Source organism: Eubalaena glacialis, chromosome 19, assembly GCF_028564815.1.
Source record: "Eubalaena glacialis isolate mEubGla1 chromosome 19, mEubGla1.1.hap2.+ XY, whole genome shotgun sequence".
NCBI classification, from domain to species: Eukaryota; Metazoa; Chordata; class Mammalia; order Artiodactyla; family Balaenidae; genus Eubalaena; species Eubalaena glacialis.
The window spans coordinates 47,931,460-47,952,119 of record NC_083734.1 but is presented as its reverse complement, the minus strand read 5'-3'; the positions used below and the strand labels follow the sequence as shown (position 1 = coordinate 47,952,119).

General features: G+C 37.8%; 1 protein-coding gene across 6 annotated transcripts in view; it reads right to left on the bottom strand.

The window, feature by feature from the left end:
- The window catches only part of TLK2 (tousled like kinase 2), a 104,805-nt gene that overhangs the window by 55,985 nt on the left and 28,160 nt on the right, over nucleotides 1-20,660 (bottom strand). For 4 of the 6 annotated variants that reach the window (XM_061174871.1, XM_061174872.1, XM_061174869.1 and 1 more), the window contains exons 3-7: nucleotides 14,725-14,796; nucleotides 13,691-13,760; nucleotides 12,605-12,648; nucleotides 11,782-11,877; nucleotides 1,953-2,120 (exon numbers count right to left, since the gene is read on the bottom strand). In XM_061174871.1, coding sequence (XP_061030854.1) covers nucleotides 1,953-2,120; nucleotides 11,782-11,877; nucleotides 12,605-12,648; nucleotides 13,691-13,760; nucleotides 14,725-14,796 — 450 coding nt within the window. The remainder of the gene's footprint in view (nucleotides 1-1,952; nucleotides 2,121-11,781; nucleotides 11,878-12,604; nucleotides 12,649-13,690; nucleotides 13,761-14,724; nucleotides 14,797-20,660) is intronic. The other 2 variants (XM_061174868.1, XM_061174873.1) reach the window with 1 other exon arrangement.

Genomic DNA, 20,660 nt, shown 5'->3' with positions numbered 1-20,660 from the left:
GCCTGCGCACCTAGAGCCCGTGCTCTGCAACAAGAGAAGCCACCACAATGAGAAGCCCACGCACCACAACAAAGAGTAGCCCCTGCTCTCCGCAACTAGAGAAAGCCCGCATGCAGCAAGAAAGACCTAATGCAGCCAAAAATAAATAAATATACTTATTTTAAAAAAAAAAGAAAAAAGAGAGAAACAGAACTATACCAAAGCTTCTAGGCCTTTGGTTTTTATACTGTTTCCATGTTCCTTCTTCAGACATGATTATTTTCTTACTCCTCTGTCATCTCTCTTCCACACGAGAGCAATCTGGCTATAGCATGTGCAACTCCTCTGACAGCCTGAGTACTAGGTGACAGGACTGAGCAGGTGGTTGTCCTTCACGTGTACCCGCCCCCAGCCTGCATGCCCATACCTCTGACGGAAGGCTCGCATCAGGGGAACGAGTTCTTGCTAATCAAAATCCTGTGTATTTGACTATGTGCCTGTCACACAATGAAATATATACATACATAGAGAGACAAACATTCTCTAAAACAACACTACTGCATTCTCATACAAACTATTCCATACTACTGTCAGGCCCACTCAAAATATTATACTGGTCAATTCTCCCATTTTACGTTGTGTCTCCTTTGCCACTGAAGCACAAAAGTATACTGTCTTCACACAAGAAGTTTCTCCATTCTTTTGATGTTAAACAACAACCAAAAAAATTGCACATTTTTAAAAAGCTATTACCTCTTTCTTGAGGGAAAGCAGTAATAACTACCAGAAAGTATTCCAAAGCAGAGAGATGGTGGGCCATTGTGGTGGCAGTGGAGACGGTAAGAGATGGTCAGATTCTGGAAATAAGTATATTTTCTGATGGATTAGATGTAGAATGTGAGGAAACACAGGATAAAGCCATGTGTATTAGTCCTCTATTGCTCTGCAACAAATTACCCCCAAACTTACAGAACTGTGAGGTAATAAATGGGTGCTGTTTTAAGCTGAGGAAGGAAGGAAGGAAGGGAGGGAGGGAGGAAGGAATAGATCCAAATAATACACAATGATCCCTATCTAATTATGTTATTATTTTTATCTCCTTTCCTTAAGACACCCACCATTCCATGGCCTTTCTTAATACAATCGTATGTGGGTTAATCCCAGAGATTAGAAATTTATCTGCTCAGAATCCACAGAGCAAATAAAGAGGAAACAGATTATTACTGGAGAAAATGAACCAGTAAGAGGGAAAGAAATTTTGATCAATGGTGACGTCAGCTCTGAATGATGCCCCTAAAAATGGAGGAATAGGGCAATGGAGCTTTCTCTTGCTTTATACCATCCTTGGCAACAAACAGGTACTTGGTAGGGCAAAGAAGCCGAGAAAAGCAACAACTTTTAAGCCAAACTGCATTATAATTTGGCAAATAAAAAATGGGGGTCAAACATTTATAATAATCAAATTCTTGTTCTTCAAGGAAGAAGAAAGAAGCAAGCTGAAAGGAGCAGGCAGGTAGCCAAATCTTCTTGGAAAAAGTAACTGTGCTAACACTCCGAAGAAGTGAGAGAAGGCAAGCATGTAGGTTGCCCAAGTACCATCAGGGGGAAATGACTGCTAAGCATGCCTGTCCCCACACTAAGATTTTATTAACTTGAATATTACTTTAAGTAAGTGATGGCTGGAGTTTGGAGATTTTATTTTTAATTCTAATGGAATTTGATTCCATTATTACAATTATTTTCTTTTCTTCTTTGTCAACCTAAGATTGTGTTTTCCTTCCCATGGTACACTCAGACTTTGACAGAGCGGTCTCTCTCAGCCCCTTGAACCAAGCGGGACTGAGTACAAACACATACCTTCAGAAGTAACACAGAGTTAGAAATCATCATCTGTCTACCAAAATAATTTCTCAAACTTCATCTCGGAGCTCCAGGAAAACAAGGATCTGCATAAACTTAGCCTTAGTACTCACTGAAACAAAAGTGAAGCACAGGCCAGCTCCCCTCTGGGCCAGCTGCTCTGTGTCGAGCCGAGGTTTTGCCAGCATCACTGACATCAGGGTTGGCAGGGCAGACTGCTCCTCTGACACCTCCTTTGCAGCGCTGCCATCTAAACCATAGAGGGGCTGTTCTACTCGCCGCTGGAAAACATTAAAGAAAACACACAAATTACATGAGAAAGAAAATCTGATACTGCCAAAACATGCAACAGATTAAAACACAGTTATCATATATAAGAAGGATTTTTTTTAAAAAACAGCTCTGCAAACAAATATGGAAAGCATAATAACATTATCACTGGATCATGACCTATCTAAAAACCTGAGTTAGTATCTTACTCAAATTCCATAAAATTACATTTTAATGGTTCTATATTTACATAACTCTGAATTTGCAGGATACTTTGTAGAGTTCAACTAACAACTTCATAATACCCTCAATTCTACAAAGGAAATGCTATTTCTCTCCTCTAGATTAATAAAGATTAAGGCATTTGTCCCCTACTCTACAGGTAGAACTCATTTCACTCTATTCTATTCTCACCCTACTATACCTATATGCAAAAATATAAAATAAATACAAACAAAAGAACAATATACCACAATTATGTACGGTTTATTCCAGGAACGTAAGGATAGTTCATTATTCTCTCTACTGATGTAATTCATTACATTAATGTGGGGGGTGGGGGTGGGCAGAGAATCAAAATTCTTTCCTTTAGACGCCAAACAAGATTGGCACATTGTTGGGCAATGCTTAAAAAAAACCCACGAAAACTAGAAGTATCCATGTTTAACACAACAAAGAGTATTTTTTCAGAAATAAACATAAATATAATTAATGGTGCTATACTCGAGGCACTTTCATTAAAATTGGGAACTAGACGGGTTAATACATTAATATAATCATTCACCATTATCATAGAATTTTTAGCCAAAGTGATAAGGAAAACAATATGAGGTATAAATATTAGAAAATATTAAACATTAAAAAGTGTCACTTTTGGATGATATAACTATTCACAAAGGAAACCAAACAAATCAACTGAAAAACAACAAATAAGGGTTCAGTAAGATGGCCAAATATAAAATAAATACACAAAAATCAACAGCTTCCCCACATATCACAACTGATTATAATCTGAACAAGTAGTAACAGAAGAAAAAGCAGATTCAAAATATCTGTGAAATACTTAAAAGGAAACTTAAGAAATATGCAGATTACACATTAAAAAAAACCCCACAGCTTCACTGACAAATATAAAAGATGACCTAGATTAAACGGCAATACCATGCTCCTGAGTTAAAATTTTACACATGTCAAATTTCTCTAAAAGCCAATACTTAGGGCTTTTTGTGTATTTTTGCTTCTGTTTTTGTAAGAGAAGGTGTTGTGGTAGTATAGAGATCATCTAGCTTCTCTCTTGCTCTTTTGGGGGATTGTTTTGTGGATTTTCACGAGTTAATTTGAGGTCCACTTGGAAAAATAATCAAAATTAGCCACATAATTTTTGATAAAGGGTATCAGGGAACCTGACCAGCTATTAAAACTTACTGCAAAGCAACATTAACCAAATGAGCATAACACTGGTACAGGAACAGACAGATTGATCAGTGGCACAGAAAATTCAGAAACGGACTCATATAAAATGGATGTATAATTTGTGATTATAGTGCATTTCTAATTAGTGGGATTTTATTACAAAGATGATAGGATATGTGTGTAGATATTAGAAAAAAGGAAAAGTAGATTGTTTCCTTATAGCATACATAAAAATTATAAGAAAATATAAACAAATGCTTTTATGACTTTCTAGTGGTGAAGGACTTTTTAAACATGACAGTAAAAATACAAACCATATAGAAACATCTAAGAATAAGACAAAACCAGTAAGTCATGAAGGAAAAACACTGATAAATTTGACTACTTCAAATTTTTTGACTTCTGAATGGTAAAAGTCAACATAAACAAAGTTAAAAAATAAATTACAAACAGGCAAAAAATATTTACAATATAAATGACAATGAGTTAACAATCTTAATAAATAACGTGCTCCTACCCATCAGTAAGACAATACACTAATAAATAAATAGGCAAAGGAACTGAATAAGCATTAAAAGAGAAATCCAAAAGGCCATTAATCATATGGAAAGATGTTTAATATCACTGATGAAGAAATGCAAGTTAAAACAAGGTATTTTCTCACTGGCAAAGATTATAATGATAAAATTCAGTATTAGAAGGGTAGGCAGAAATTGGGGCTCTCAAACTGCTGATAGCCTGCTAGCAATTATGTGGTGACATTTATTTTATTTTATTTTAAATTGACACATAGTTGATTTACAATGTTGTGTTAGTTTCAGGTGTACAGCAAAATGATTCAGTTATATATATATAAAACTGAATATATATATACATATTTTTTTTTTTCTTTCTCAGATTCCCTTTTAGTTTATTATGAAATATTGAGTACAGTTCCCTGTCCTATACAGTAGGTCCTTGTTGGTTATCTATTTTATATACAGTAGTGTGTTGTATGTTAATCCCAAACCCCTAATTTATCCACCCACCCTTTCCCCTTTTGTAACCATAAGTTTGTTTTCTATGTCTGTGGGTCTATTTCTGTTTTGTAAATAAGTTCATTTGTAACCTTTTTTTTTTAGATTCCACATATAAGCGATATCATATGATATTTGTCTTTCTCTGTCTGGCTTACTTCACTTAGTATGATAAACTCTAGGTCCATCCATGTTGCTGCAAATGGCAATATTTCATTCTTTTTATGGCTGAGTAATATTCCTGTGTGTGTGTGTGTGTGTGTGTGTGTGTGTGAGTGTATACACACACACCACATCTTCTTTATCATTCATGTGATGACATTTTAAAGTGAGCACATTCTTTGATTTGGCAACTATACTTTGTAAATTTATCCAAAGGAAAAAAATGCATAAGTACAGATGTATATACAAGGACGTTCATTACAGCATTACTTACAGAACACAAAATGTTTAAGGCTATTGATTAAATAAATACAATGAAAATGAGGAAATCTACTACATGAACATACATGTATACACATATATGCCCACTAAACTCTTTAATAATAGTTCTTGTGGAAAGGACTTTATATTTTACCACTTCTCAACTGTTAGACTTTCATAATCAGCATGTATCCCTTTATCAGGGAAAACTATTTAACACTTTCATTTTAGAAAATAAAAGTAAAATAGACTAATCAAAATGATCCTGACAAAAAATTTATTTTTTAAAAAATCTATGAGTAGCATCTACCACCTTAAAAATAACACTCCTGCCCTAACCAATAAAACGGTTTAAATTCAGGCTCCAGAGTACCTGTAATACTCATTCACAATATTCTCACTACTTGGGAGACTGTATCATTGAAGCTGCAATATTAAAACAAACCATTCTGTTATACATTCAATAAATATTTGCCAAGGGCTGAAATATCTTTAAATATCTCTGGAAATATCGCAGGCTGGGATGTCTGTACCAACCTCCCCTTAGAAAACAACTGTAAAGACAGGACAAAATATTTAAAAAAGATACTAAAAGCAATGAAAAGTTGATAAAATAGCAGGGGTCTGTCATGGCAAAACCTAAGGGAAACAAAGTCACATTTGCCCTAAGAGTACCTGCAGATCTTGAATTTCCATTTCTAGGGCACCATGTTGCCAACTGGATAGTCACAGGCCAAAGCCCACCCATAGTAGGGGGTTCATTATGAAACCCTTCCCACTTTAAGCTACACTTCCAAAGGGTTATTACAGCCTCAGGGAAAATGTAAGCCAGAAGAAATATTTCCCCTGCCCTCAGGGAGCTGCAATGAAGTTGCCTTGGCCATGCAGCAGGTGGAGGCTCCCCTGAGAAATGTTAACATAATCCGAATCAATAATGCCTGGGTGGTTGAAAGAAAGAAACAAAATAAGCAAACCAAACAGACAAAATGCAAGCCATGAATTCAGTAGTTTGTAGAGATGGGTAGAATCTCTAGGCACTTGAAAGAAGCAAATAAAAATTCTCCCTGGAGGAACATATCTTATTCTTGATCTCAAAGAAATTTCACAAATAATTTTTCAAGAACAATGAGCAGCACAAAGACAAAAAACCAAAAGCATAAAAGAAATAAAGCCCTGAGCAACAACTAGGAAAAAGAAGAGACAGCAGAAACAGATTCAAAAAAACTTCAAATACAAGAATTAACAGACAGGTTATAAAACAACTATGTCTACTAGATTAAAAAAATAAAAGACAAGTTTGAATATATCTGCAGGGAACATAAAATAACAAAAACTAAGAATTCAATGGGGCAAATTAGATACACCAAAACAGAGAATTTGGGAAATGAAAGGCAAGAACTATCCAGAATGGAGCATACAGAGACCAAAAGAAAATAGAAAAAAGAAGTTAAGGGGCATGGTGATAAAGTGAGACAGTCTAACATACGGTTAATTGAAATTTTATAGGTGGAGGAAAAAGAAACAGGGCCAAGATAATATCTGAAGACAACGGCAAATAATTATTCAGAAATGGTACAAGACACCAACCCACAAATACCAGAAGCCCAACGAATTACAAGAGAAAATAAAAGGATGCATCATAGTAAAACTGCAGAACACCACATATAAAAATGTTAAAAGCAGCTGGGGATGGGGGGAAGCAGAGCAGATACTTTCAAAGAAATAACAAGTAAATGAAAACTGTTTTCTCAGTAGTAACAATGGGAACCAGAAGATGGTAATGATATACTCAACTGTGTGAAAAGATAAAAAAATGCCAATCTAGAAATATACAGAGCATAAACATCTTTCAAGAATAAGGGCAAAAGAAAGTTATTTCAGCAAACAAAAACCTAGAGAGTTAACCCCCAGCAGATAAACACTGTACTAAAAGAATACTAAAGGACCACTGAAGGCAGAAGGAAGTGACCCTAGAGTGGAAGGTGTAATATGTAAGACAGGAAGAAGTACAAAGAAAGAGGTAAGTATATAGATAAATCTAAATGAACACTGACAGTATAATAATGATGTTTTATGAGACTAAAAAAAATGGCAAAATATAAACCTACACCACCACCACCAAAGCAGTAGCACATAAATGGAATCAAGGTTATCATATATTTGTGAGGAGGGCAAAGATACTATTAACATCAAACTTTGGCATATTAAAGATACCTGTGGTAACTTCTAAGAGAAACACCACATAGGACCTACATCCTAGTGGAGGAGAAAAATATGAAATAATTTTTTTTAATCCAAATGAAAACAAGGAATGAAAGAAAAAGTAACATAGAACAGGCAAGATAAACAGAAAATACATTAAAAGCTGGTATATTTAAAACCAATATAATGATAAGTTTATTAAATGTAAATAGGATAAATACTGAAGTTTAAAAAAGATTTTTTTTTTTTGGCCGTGCCGCGCAGCTTGCAGGATCTTAGTTCCCCAACCAGCAATCGAACCCGGGCCCCAGCAGTAAAACTGCCAAGTCCTAACCACTGGACCGCCAGGGAATTCCCTAAAAAAGATTTTAGACTGAATAAAGAAAAAAATTTCAACTATATGATATTTGTCAGATACACTGAAAACAAAATAATGAAAAGTTGATAGTATAAAAATGGAAGTATTTACACCATACAGTGGTTTGGATATACTAAATATCAGATATACTGCATTTAGAGCAAAAAGTATCAGAAGAAATGAAGAGAATCACTTAGTAATACATAAAGCAAAAATATATATACAGGAAGAAACAAACTACTCCCACAATCATGAGAGTCATAACTATACCTCTCTTAGTAATTGACAGAACAAACAGCCAAAAGTCAGAATACAGAAGATCTAAACACTGTGATTAAATGCCATGTTTAACAAAATTATCGTAATGACAAAACTAAACTATTTTGTTTAGGGATGCATATGTGGTCACACTATAAGGAAAAGCAAATGATAATCACAAAAATTAGAACAGTGGTTGTTTCTAGGGTATTGGGAGGGGGTTGTGATCAGGGAAGGTTTCCAGGGTGCTGGAAATATTTTACTTTCTGACCTAAGTGATGATTACATGGCGTTAACCTCATAATGATTTCCTGGAAACATTTTTTGTGAAGGGTCAGACAGAAATACGTTAGGCTTTTCAGGCAACGTATCATCTCTGTGATATATATTCTTCTTTGTCTATACAACTCAAAAAATCTAAAAATCATTCTTAGCTTGCTACTGTGGGCTGTAGTTTACCAACTCCTGCATTAAAAGGCTCACGGTTTATGTACTTTCTTGTATTTAACAAAAAATATAAAAGAATCACTTAGGGGGAAAAATGCTAAAGTAATTCTTTATCCATTCTTCCCTTTTGACAAATAGTCTTGAGCCCCCACTGTGTACCCAACACTGTTTTGGGTGTTAGAGACTAAAAATTGAACAAGATATCTATTCCATGTAAAGGGTGGGGGGGGGGGAATAGTTAAAATGATTACATCTTTATGTAATAAACACTGTAAGAGATGGAAACAGCAGTAAATAAAACAAAATCCCTGCTCTCTTAGGATTAACATTCTGGTGGGAGAAGCTGGGCAATAGATTAATTGTATAGTTAAAAATTAAGATATGTAAATTATTAAATAAAAATATTAAAATTATACCACACAACGACAATGAATGATCTACAACAACACACAGTATGGATGAATCTCACAAAAGTAATGTTGAACGAAAGAAGCCAGACACAAGAGTATATACTGTATGATTCCTTTTATACAAAGTACAAAAACAAAAAAACCCACCTGTACTGTGAGAAGTCAGGATAGTGGCTATCCCCAGTGGCAGGGAGGGGGCTAATGACTGGAAGGGAGCATAAGGGGGTTTCTGGAGGGCCTGGTATTTTGTTTCTTGTACTGGTACACAGTTTGTGAAACTTCATTAAGCTGTAGACTTACATGTATACCCTTCTATATGTATAAATATGAATCAATGAAAAAATCTACATATATATCAAAATTTAAATACATATGTCAGGTAGTAATAACTAAGAATTAAAGCAGGATTAGGGACAGAGTTACAAGGTGAGAGGGACTGATATTTAAAGAAGTTGGCCAGGAGAGACCTCTCTGATAAGGTCATTTTTGAGCAACAGCCTGATGAAGAGATTGCTAATCATGCTATTCCTGAAAGAGGGAATAGCAGGTACAAAGGCCGTGAAGCAAGAGTGCTTCACAGCGTTCCAGGAACTTCAAGGAGGCCAGCGTGGCTGGAGTGGTACGAGGGTGAGGGGGAGCAGACGGAGTCAGGCAGGTGGGGAGCAAAGATCATGTCAGAGCTTCTAGGCCACGGAAGCCCAGAACAGTCTGGACTAGTCCCTGGACAGTTTTGAGCAGGATCTGTCTTAATTTTTTCACAGAATCATTCTGGCTACTATACTGAAAAGAGGTGAGACACAGGCAGAAACAGGGAGACCACTTAGTGGAGATTTAATGCAGAGAACCAAAAGAATAGAAAAGAGGTTGGGATTTGGGTATTTTTTAAAAGAAAACAGGATTTATTGACAGGTTAGATATGGGGCATGAAGTTATGATCTGAAAAACGGGACAGAGTAAACTGTCATTTACCAGGACAGCGCAGACTGCAAGAAGAGCAGTTTGTTGTTGTTGTTTTGCTAGTGAGCAAGAGTTCCTCTGTGGACATTTTTAAGCTGTCCATTTAGTTATGTAAGTGGAAATGTCAAGTAGAGTTGTATACGTAATTTTCAGGGAAACCAGTGCCCAAGTAAAGGGCTGGCAAGTTCTTTCATCCTAAAAGGCAGATATGGATAATGATACAAGTAACTTGGTAGATTTGGCATAGGTGCATGTGAAAGTTCTCTTCTGATTGCTTCTACTTTCTCAGGAAAATAAAAAAGTAAAGCCATCAGTTGAAATAGTAGAGGAGGAGGAAGCGTTGCTGGAGGCTTGCAGGAAATGACAAAAATATGAAATATTCATCTAGGAAAGGGAACTAACTATGGAAATATAATAGGACTGGCAGCAACTAGGGGGTTCATGAGGTTGGTGGTCATGAACTTAAAGTGAGATCAGTCAGCATGGGTATATGTGTTTTCCTCTAACCATGCTGAGCTGCTTAGACAAGGAAAAGGTGGAAAATTAGATAACCAGGGCTGAGTTTTTTCAGGCAAGTATGATGGAGAGAGAGTGGGGAAAGGGAGCTGAAGGGTATACAAAATCAGTAATTATAACAGTGAAACACAGAATCTAAGTTAGAAGGATAAAGAGCTTCTCAGTGCAATGGAAAAAGGAAATTAAGGCTTGGTTCCTATTTTAACACCCAAGATATACGTAGATTTGCATAATAATGATGAGGCCCCACCACCATTCATAGAGGTGGCAGAAATGTCTACAGATCATTGAATCATCTCTTTTGTTTTCAGGTAAGACCTGACTTAAATGGACACATGATAGATGGGTGGTCACACTACTAAAAACCAAATGAAAAAAAAATCTTTTTCAGGAAGAAAAGAGTAATAGACAACAAAATTCTACAAATCATATTCGTCCCAAATAGATAATTCTGCAATCTCATTTAACATTTTAAAACTTTAACAGGTTTAAAACTTAAAATATAGATATAGGCCTCCTTGAAAGTTATCTAACAAACCTCAACCTAACCAAACAAATCTACACATCAAACATTTCTAACATTTTTAAATATGAGAAGGATGACAAAATAATAGCAAAAATTTCAAGTTGAATACATTTTCCTAAGTGCTTTAATAATTATAATCACCCTAATGAATGCATGTTTTCATGAGAGAGAAGAGGGGAAGGATATTTTAAAATACTTTAACAATACAGAAGACTAAATCATTTAGGAAAAAAGTAGTATTAATCAACTCTGCTAAGGCAGAGAAAAGCAACTTTCCTAAACAGAGACCTAGGATGAAAACTCCTGATCTCCCTTTTCCCTTGGATCCCACAGCAATACCTGAGGCATCAGTAGACATAATACACTCTTAAGTACAGAGTTCTTACTGGTATCAACAAATTATCCAAAGGCACTTGAGCAAATTAACACAAAACCCTACATTAGCTAGCTCAGGGATTCTCAACCTTGGCACTAGTGTCATTTTGGACTGGATCGTTCTTTGTTGTGGCGCCTGCCCTGTGCACTGTAGGATGTTTAAGAGCATCCCTGGCCTCCGCCCAGTAAATGCCTATGGCATCCTTCCACTCACCCTCTATTTCTGACCAATAATTACTCCAACACTGCCAAATGTCCCCTGAGGGGACAAACTACCACCGGTTGAGAACCACTAACTTGGCTATAATGTTTTTAAGAGTTTCAGATCTCACTTATAGGCAGAAAACAAACCTATCCCAAATTTGTGTAGCTTTAGCTTCTCTACTACATCACCGAGTAAGCCTTAAAAATAATTCAAATGCCAGGAGCTGACCAAATTTTTTTTTTAAGGAATTTAGTTATAGGAACATTTAAGTCTGGCAAGGATAAAAATCTAATGTTTGGATTGGAAATCACTTCCTTGACAGAACAATGAGCTGCAGGCCTAGAAGTAATTTATTATACTGGGAGAAAGGGGTCAGCTCTTATAAAATGTAAATTTACAGATACAGATTTGAATCTAAGTTAAGTGATTCATGGGTAATGCTATGAACGGTTCTCCTTAATGCCTCATTCCCCTTGGGTAATTAATGGAAGAGAAACTTTGCTCGAGTGTTCCTGGGCTTCTTGTCTCCTACAACAGGTGTCAAATTTCTCCAGGTGAATGCTTACCGGTAAGGGATTGGATAAGGAATGTTGCGGTGAGGATCGTGCAACTGGTGGAACACTTCTGCCAGGGCTGGTTCCTGGCCCGCTTCCCCCAGCAAACTGGCCAACAGGGAAAAATGGATATGAATAATTCACAACAGTACTAGGCTTCAGATAAGGAGAGTAAAAGATTAATACACAAACAGGTCTTAATTATATACGGCCCCTTTAAGTCAATACATCTTATTCTAGAGAGAAAATGCCATATAAGTCAAATTCTGCTATCTTTTCAACGAGATTTTAAGGAGGAGCTCCAGCAGAAATGTACCAAGATATAAAGAAAACATGGCTAGAAAGCTGAAGGTACACATGGTTTTGAAAGGACATAAGAGAAGAATGTTTTCCCTTCTTGTCTCAAAATACATGAAGCAGGAATATAGTGGTACAGTGGATGTTAGTGTCTTCTTCAGTAACCACTAAGGATGGGTCAGTGAGCTTACTACAGGTTCCAATGGACTAAAGGGAAGAGGACAAAACAAGAGTCCAAGTCATTTCACTTCAATCTTTGTAAGACACGAAACCTAGTCTGGCCAAGAGAAAAATCACCTCATTTGTGAATTTTTATATCATCACAGAAAAGACACATCATAAACAAATTTAAATTTAGGAAGTCAGCAGCCATTTCCTCTTATAGAGATGGGGCAGCATAGGGTTGATGAAGATGGGGAGGAAGGGGAGGAGAGCACAGTAAAGGCAATATATTCCTCTCTAAAGCCTTAAATGAACAAAAGGATTTAGGTTTTTTAAAAACTCACTATAGATTTCTTTTTCCAAAAATGTAACTTACCTCAAAGTAATCACTAATTTTATGTCCCCTAGGAGTGCCTTTCCCTGAAAATAAAACCAAAGTAAGTATAGTTTTTCCAGTAACACAAGTAAACCATCATTCACTAAAGTGTACTATGTATTCAGTAACTGCCTATGTTGTTATCAATTCAAATGTCAAGCTTACTTTTAACAAATGAGCCAAAATACCTGTATCATAAGAACAGAAGACAGTTTCCTCCACAAAATAGAAGACAGTTTCCTCCACAAAATTAAAAGACTGAAATAAGCAGTGAAAGAAAGACTTTTTCACAGCTCGCTTTCCTTTAAGATTCACTAATCTTTCTTTTACAAGTACACTAACAAAACTCATGCCACAACTGTGCATCAAAATAAAACTAAACTATAAACTACACCCCAACTAAGAGGATAAAAAATTCAAAACAAATTCATCAGAACAAAAGGGTTTGTTCTATTTCACAAAAAACTTTATGTGACCTTGTCACTTTGGGAAAATTTTCTCCCAAAAAAGTAAAAAATGATTTGCAGATTAAAAGAATATGGAAAAAAAAAAAACGACTAGGGTGTCCATTTCTTGGAAACCCTGCCATTTCATTTATTTTTTCTTTAATTATTTACAGAAATTTGGCACTATTACCATCATGTTTACAGATTTATTCCACTGGGCACCAATGTACAACTAAATAATTGACATGGAAGAAGGGTAGGTAAAAGGACAGCCATGTGACTGAAACCATTTCTGCTTGCCTATTTATTAACAAATCACTGATCTAGTGCAAGACATAGTTAAAACTCCAATGTAACCTCTTTTCTGTACAATAAATGCTTAGTCTGAAGACAAACCCATGGTGAGAAGATCGTTAACTTACAACAGGGAAAAACCAGAGTCCCCAAAGAACTAACACTGTTTCCTCAAGTGTGTGTCAAATGGCAAGTCTATAATAAACAGCCTGATATTCCCTTAAGGAATACAAATCTCCATTGTTAGGAATCCCTGTGCACAAACTAATTACTTAGTGTGAGCTGGAAATTTTCTATCTAAGTACATAAGAATCTAGTATTTTTACTGGTGTGAAATTATTACTACCTTGGCTAGCTTCATATGGTTCAGCTTTTCTTTTCCGGTTTCGCTGGTCATTCTGTTTTTTCTCAGGAGTCTGTTAAATACCATATACATCACAATTAGCATTTTGTTAAATTTTTCACATGAAAATTAGAGAGTATGTACAAAATATCAAATTTATAAGGAGATTTAACTGGCTCAGACAAGTCCTAAATGAGTGTCCTACTCTTAGAGCAGGGTCATGGAAAGAGTACAGGATCTGGAACCAAGCCACCTATACAATTTTTGGCAAACTGCTCAAAATATCAGAGCTTCAATTTACTTATCTGTAAATCAGGGTTGCTGCAAAGATTAAATGAGCTATTTTACAAAGCACAAATGTAGTACAAGCATCTAGCATATAGTAGGCTCTGTAGGCTGTATATAGTAGGCTGTAACAGACAGCAGCTGTTACAATATTTCTACTTTTTTTTTTTTTTTTGGCCATGCCACTCGGCTTGCGGGATCTTATTTCCCCAACCAGGGATTGAACCCAGGCCTGGCACTGAAAGCGCCGAGTCTTAACCACTGGACCACCAGGGAATTCCCACAATATTTCTACTTTAAAAGAGCTTAAATCTAATCCTTTTTTCCAAAAAGGAAAGATATACATAATCAACTGACTAATTTATTGAAAGTTTTATCTAAGTGCAAAGTAAGCGGTTACCTATCTATGCAGCTAGGTTGTGTGCCTTTAAAAAAAAAAAAACTTCAAATTTTCTTACTAAAGTCTGTCGGGCCACACTAACCCACTCTGTTGAAGTACTGAAAAGTGCTAAAATTCAAGGGTACCTAGGCTAATTCAGCTACAACTGCAAATCTCTACCCTTTATTGATAATTATGATTATCATAATAAAAACCCATCAAGGCCACATCACAACTGTACAACGAGCAAACAACTCAAAGGGGAGTCATTCACACAGACCCGAACAGGACCCCAGAGTTTGCAGTGCTATGGTTTAACCCAGACCAAAAGTGTGGCAATATGAGAAGTCTTGCAATGGATGTGGCTTCTTACCTCTACTTCTTTATCACTCAAGGACCCCACGCTGCACAAGCTCTGGTTGGAAGACTCACTATTGAGTGGCCCCTGAAAAGAAAAAAAAATAAAAGGAATCAAAAGAAACTAATTTAAGGATGACAGCAAAAATGAGGGAGAAGCCATTTGATTTTAATATCTAAGTCAGGTCAAAGAAGCCAAGAGTTAACTGCAACACCTCTGAGCCAACTTGAAAAGAACTCAATCAACCATATAGTACAGGGCCCTCATGTTAAAATTCTCTAGCTAATACTATTTTCATTTCCTTTATAAACTCTGAATTCGTGCAAATTTTCCCTTCTAGAGTACTCCCACATGTAGCAAGTTCATTCTTTAAGGAAAATAAGCAGGGGAAAATCAATTCTCTTGGCCTCTTGTATCACACAGGCAATATCTGAAAGTTGAGGTGTTAAGGGGTATGTCAAGGGTTCCTCATGAGGAGGTGGTCAGAGACCATAATGAAGGAAACGCTTTTCCGAATCATGCTTTAAAAGAGGCATGACTGCTAGCTCAAAAAACAGTTACAAGAGATTGACTTCTAGCCTAATGGCATGAGGATCTCTGCTAGCTCACTCCTCAGGGAAACTGATGCAAATTATTTTTAAAAACCACCATTCAAAGCCTCTGACAATGGTCCCTAAGGGCAAACAGCAAATGAAGAAACAACCATTCAATAAAATCTATGAAAATTCAGCCTGAAAGGTGAAAGTCTGTGGTATTAGAACCAAGACCACTCTCCCCACCCCACCCCTGCCCCCGCCCCCGCCCCCCCATCTCAGCAAGGCTCCAGACTGCTGCAGCCAAGAGCACAAGGTCCCCTCTTCCCCCAGTTCTCAGTCCAACGGCTTTCTTCCTGGGAGGAGCAGGACTTCGGGCTTCTCAACCCGTCCCCAGCCCCCATTACTGAGGCTAAGTCCCAGGCAAGTACATCAAAGACAGGAGGCTCCCTTCTGCCCAACATCGACTTGTGGAACAGAGGCTCTGCCTTAGGCATGGTAAACTGAGAATACTGGGACCCCAATAGCCCTCTCGCTCAGCTCATGAGACAGTGGTTCAACACCAGGAGAGACAAGCTGCTGTGGTGCCCCATCTCCACATTCCACCTCCTGGCACTCAGTTCCTACAGCCTGAATGTCACTCACAGAAAAGTATTACTCACTGTCCCCACTCCCAGCTCCAGAACACTGGCTTAGATATTTTGCCAGGGGGGAAAAGTTGGAACATGGAGTACCAAATCTTTTCCCAAAGGACCTGACTTCATTCCCAACAGAGTGTGGACAAGTTTAAATCTAAGGGAGGTTTTGGTAAAAGGCAAGCGGAAAGAGATTCGTGTAATGAAGATACAGTCTAGACTGTAGGTCAGCTAGTTTGCAGGAGAGAATCAAGGAATAAGACACCAGGGAGGAGACCTCCTGGGGTCAGAACAAATAGCAAACATTGACCTCAGAAACGTTTCCTTCCAAGGAGCCCCAATTTGATTGGATTAGTTTGTAGAGGAATGTATGCCTCAGGGCACTGTTGAAAACAAGAGAGCAATCTGGACAATTAGTGTAGTTTAACAGCTGGGTTGGTCAGGAAAAGAGAGTCCTACTGAGTACCAGTCACCACAGGGTACCTGCAGGCTTACCTAAAGCCATGCCTCCCTGAGGAATACCATCAGAGGCTTAGCTCTGGGGGGATGGGTGGTAAAACAGACTTCACTAAAATAATCCAGCCAGTCACTAAACAAATAAACAAGCAAATAATAATAACAAGGCCCCAAAGAACAGGATGAGAAATCAGTACCCAGAGGTGCTACAACGTATGATCTAAAATGACCAATTTCCAACAAAAAATCATGAGGCATGCAAAGAAACAAACAAGTATTACCCATATACCAGGAAAAGAAAAAAAAAAGCAGGCAAAAGAAACTGCCGGTGAGAATGACCAGATGCTGGATTTAACAGAAAAATATTTCAAAATAGCCATCCTAAATATGTTCACGCAACCAAAGGAAACAGTAACTAAAGAAGTAGAGGGGGCTTCCCTGGGGGCGCAGTGGTTGAGAATCTGCCTGCCAATGCAGGGGACACGGGTTCGAGCCCTGGTCTGGGAGGATCCCACATGCCGTGGAGCAACTAGGCCCGTAAGCCACAATTACTGAGCCTGCGAGTCTGGAGCCTGTGCTCCACAACAAGAGAGGCCACGATAGTGAGAGGCCCGCGCACCGCGATGAAGAGTGGCCCCCACTTGCCGCAACAAGAGAAAGCCCTCGCACAGAAACGAAGACCCAATGCAGCCATAAATAAATAAATAAATAAAAATTTAAAAAAAAAGAAGTAGAGGAAAAGGGACTTCCCTGGTGGCGCAGTGGTTAAGAATCCACCTGCCAACGCAGGAGGCACGGGTTCGAGCCCTGGTCCGGGAAGATCCCACATGCCGCGGAGCAACTAAGCCCGTGCGTCACAACTACTGAGCCTGTGCTCTAGAGCCTGCGAGCCACAACTACTGAGCCCACATGCCACAACTACTGAAGCCCGCGCGCCTAGAGCCCGCGCTCCGCAACAAGAGAATCCACTGCAATGAGAAGCCCATGCACCGCAACGAAGAGTGGCCCCCGCTCGCCGCAACTAAAGAAAGCCCACGCAACAACGAAGATCCAATGCAGCCAAAAAGTTCCCTTAAAAAAAAAAATAGGGGTAAATCTTCATGACTTCAAACTGGGCAAAGAATTCTTAGATATGACACTAAAAGTGCCAACGACAAAAGTAAAAAAAAAGATAAACTGGACTTTTTCAAAATTAAAAACGTTTACGGTTGAAAAGACACTATCAACAAAGACAACCCACAAAAGAAGATATTTGCAAATCACATATCTGATAAGGTACTTGTATGCTGTATAAAGAACTCTTACAGGGCTTCCCTGGTGGCGCAGTGGTTAAGAATCTGCCTGCCAATGCAGGGGACAAGGGTTCGAGCCCTGGTCTGGGAAGATCCCACATGCCACGGAGCAACTAAGCCCGTGAGCCACAACTGCTGAGCCTGCGCGTCTAGAGCCTGTGCTCCACAACAAGAGAAGCCACGACAATGAGAAGCCCGCGCACCGCAATGAAGAGTAGGCCCTGCTCGCCGCAACTAAAGCCTGCACACAGAGGCGAAGACCCAACACAGCCAGGAATAGATAAATAAATAAATAAATTTATAAAAAAAAAAAAAAAAAAAACAAAGAACTCTTACAATTCAGCAATAAACACAGATAACCCAACTTAAAATGGGCAAAAGGTCTAAACAGACATTTCTCCAAAGATGAGATACAAATGGCCAATAAGCACATGCATAGAAGCTCAACATCATTAGCCAAAGGGGAAACACAAATCAAAACCAAAATGGGGTACCACTTCTACTAGGATGGCTAGATTCAAAAAGACAACAAGAAGTGCTGGCAAGAATGTGGAGAAACTGGAACCCTCACACCTCACACACTGCTGGTAGGAATGTAAAATAGTGCAGGTGCTTTCAAAAACTGTCGGGCAGTTCCTCAAACAATTAAACACAGAGTTACATATGACCCGGAATGCTACTCCTAGGTACATACTGAAAAGAAATAAAAACATGTACACACACAAACCTGGACACAAATCTTTACAGCAGCATTACTCACAAAAGCCAAAAGGTGGAAACAATCCAGATATCCATCAACTAATAAATGGATACAATACAATACAATACAAAATATGGCATATTCATACAATGGAATATTACTTGACCATAAAAAGGAATCAAGCAGTGATACATGCTACAATATAAACAAACCTTGAAAACATTTTGCTGAGTAAAAGAAGCCAGTCACAACAGACCACATATCAAATGACTCCACTCATGTGAAAATCCAGAATAGGGGAATCTAAGACAAACATAAAGTAAACAGTAGTTGCTTAGGGGAGGAGTTGGAGAACATGGGGGTGATAGCTAAAGGGTATGGGGTTTCTTTTTGAGGTGATAAAAATATTCTAAAACTGTGTTGATGGTTGTACGTATCTGTGAATATACTAAAAACCAATGAATTGTGTAATTTAAATGGGTGAATTGTATGGTACATGAATTACATCTCAATAAGGCTGTTAAAAAAACAACAGTTACTAGGCTTAGCGTCAGAAATAATTTACATTCCTTTAAGGGTGTATTAAGTTTTCTTTTCACTGTGTCCTTAAAGCACTATTTTTAAACTGTAATCAACACAATATACCAGAGAGCTTCATAGATACTTGTGAAACTGCAAATAAAAAAAATAAAGTGAAACTAGGGGTAAGAAATAAAATCAAATCATGTATTCCCAGTGACATAAATCAACAAAGGACTTATTCCTTTAAAGATATAATAAGAGTTCCATGATGTTTTAACTGAAAAAAAAAAGAGCTTTATTTACATAAGAATTCTAGAATAATTTAAATTGAATCTTTCTATGCCTAAATTCTGGGCCCGTGTACCACAGCTACTGAGCCTGCACTCTAGAGCCCGCGAGCCACAACTACTGAAGCCCGCGTGCCACAACTACTGAAGCCTGCGTGCCACAACTACTGAAGCCTGTGCACCTGGAGCCTGTGCTGCGCAACGGGAGAAGCCACCGCGGTGAGGAGCCCGCGCACCACGGCGGGGAGTAGCTACCGCTCGCCGGAAATAGAGAAAAACCCACACACAGCAGCAAAGACCCAACGTAGCCAAAAATAAATGAAATAAAATAAATTTATATAAAAAAAAAAAGGAAATGGCAAGTGTGATGAATACAGGCAAGAGAGAACTGAAGAACCTATTTTTTATTAGCAATTATTGATAATGACATAAACTGTAAAGTGTGCATAACAGTGGTGTACATTGTAGTGTTTGAAATATCGATGCAAGAGGCACAAGGATCCTTGTGGTTCCTTGGGTATGTGTGTCTAACGAAAAGAAAAAAAGGATTAAGAATCACTTAATCCTCCCTTTCCCCATCCTTTTCTGATGCACAGCATCCCAAATTATTATAAAATCATTAGATTAAATTTAATTAGCAGGGATAAATGACATACATTCCCTGTTCTAAAACAGCTTACTGTCTAGTAAGGGAGCTAACCAAAGGCTTTTAGGTAAACAATGGTATCTTTCAAAAATGTCACTATCATTAAAAAACAAAAAAGGCAGAAAAAAACTGAACTAAATTAGATGAGGATAAAAAGGCATGACTAAATTCAATGTATGATCCTTGATTTGACTCTGGATAGCAAAACAAAGCAAAACCAATAAAGGACATTATTGGGACAAAGGCAGAAACTGAACACGGACTATATACTAGATAATTAAGTTCCAGTCTATTATTATCAGTCCTTCAATTGTAAATTTTCCTATTTGTTGCATCTTTTTACTAAGGTGCTTTATAAGTTTTGTATGAGTTCATATTCAGCTTTGGGGGAGTTCTCCACATTTCAGGGGTTAAGGAGCAGTCAGTCCCAAGGGAAGTTTAATGGTCACCTCTGCCAGTGCCCTACAACATTCATCAGTTCCAAACATATTTATACATTAGCTTTCCTGCCCAGGACTTCCACACAAAATTGGAGTTTCCATTTCTTGTGGCTTTTAACAGCCACAATCCAAAGTTAGGCAGCTCACTTCCATCCTATGTCCTGGACTGGTGGGCAGTTTTACTAGTCTTAATTCATAGACAGGTTTGCCCCTTCCCTATTCCCACCCTTATACAGTTCCAGTTCAAGCCTTTGACCTCAATTACTAACCCCAGGGGGAAATTAACCCCAAAGGCATAAAAGCTTATGGGTTACCAAAGTTTAACTCCCATTCACCACTGTGACATCTTCGTCTTCATCTCCCAAGTTAAAATAACTGGGATTCAATTTTTCCTATTTTTCTGATACTGCTGACATTCAGGAATTATATAATTTTCATTT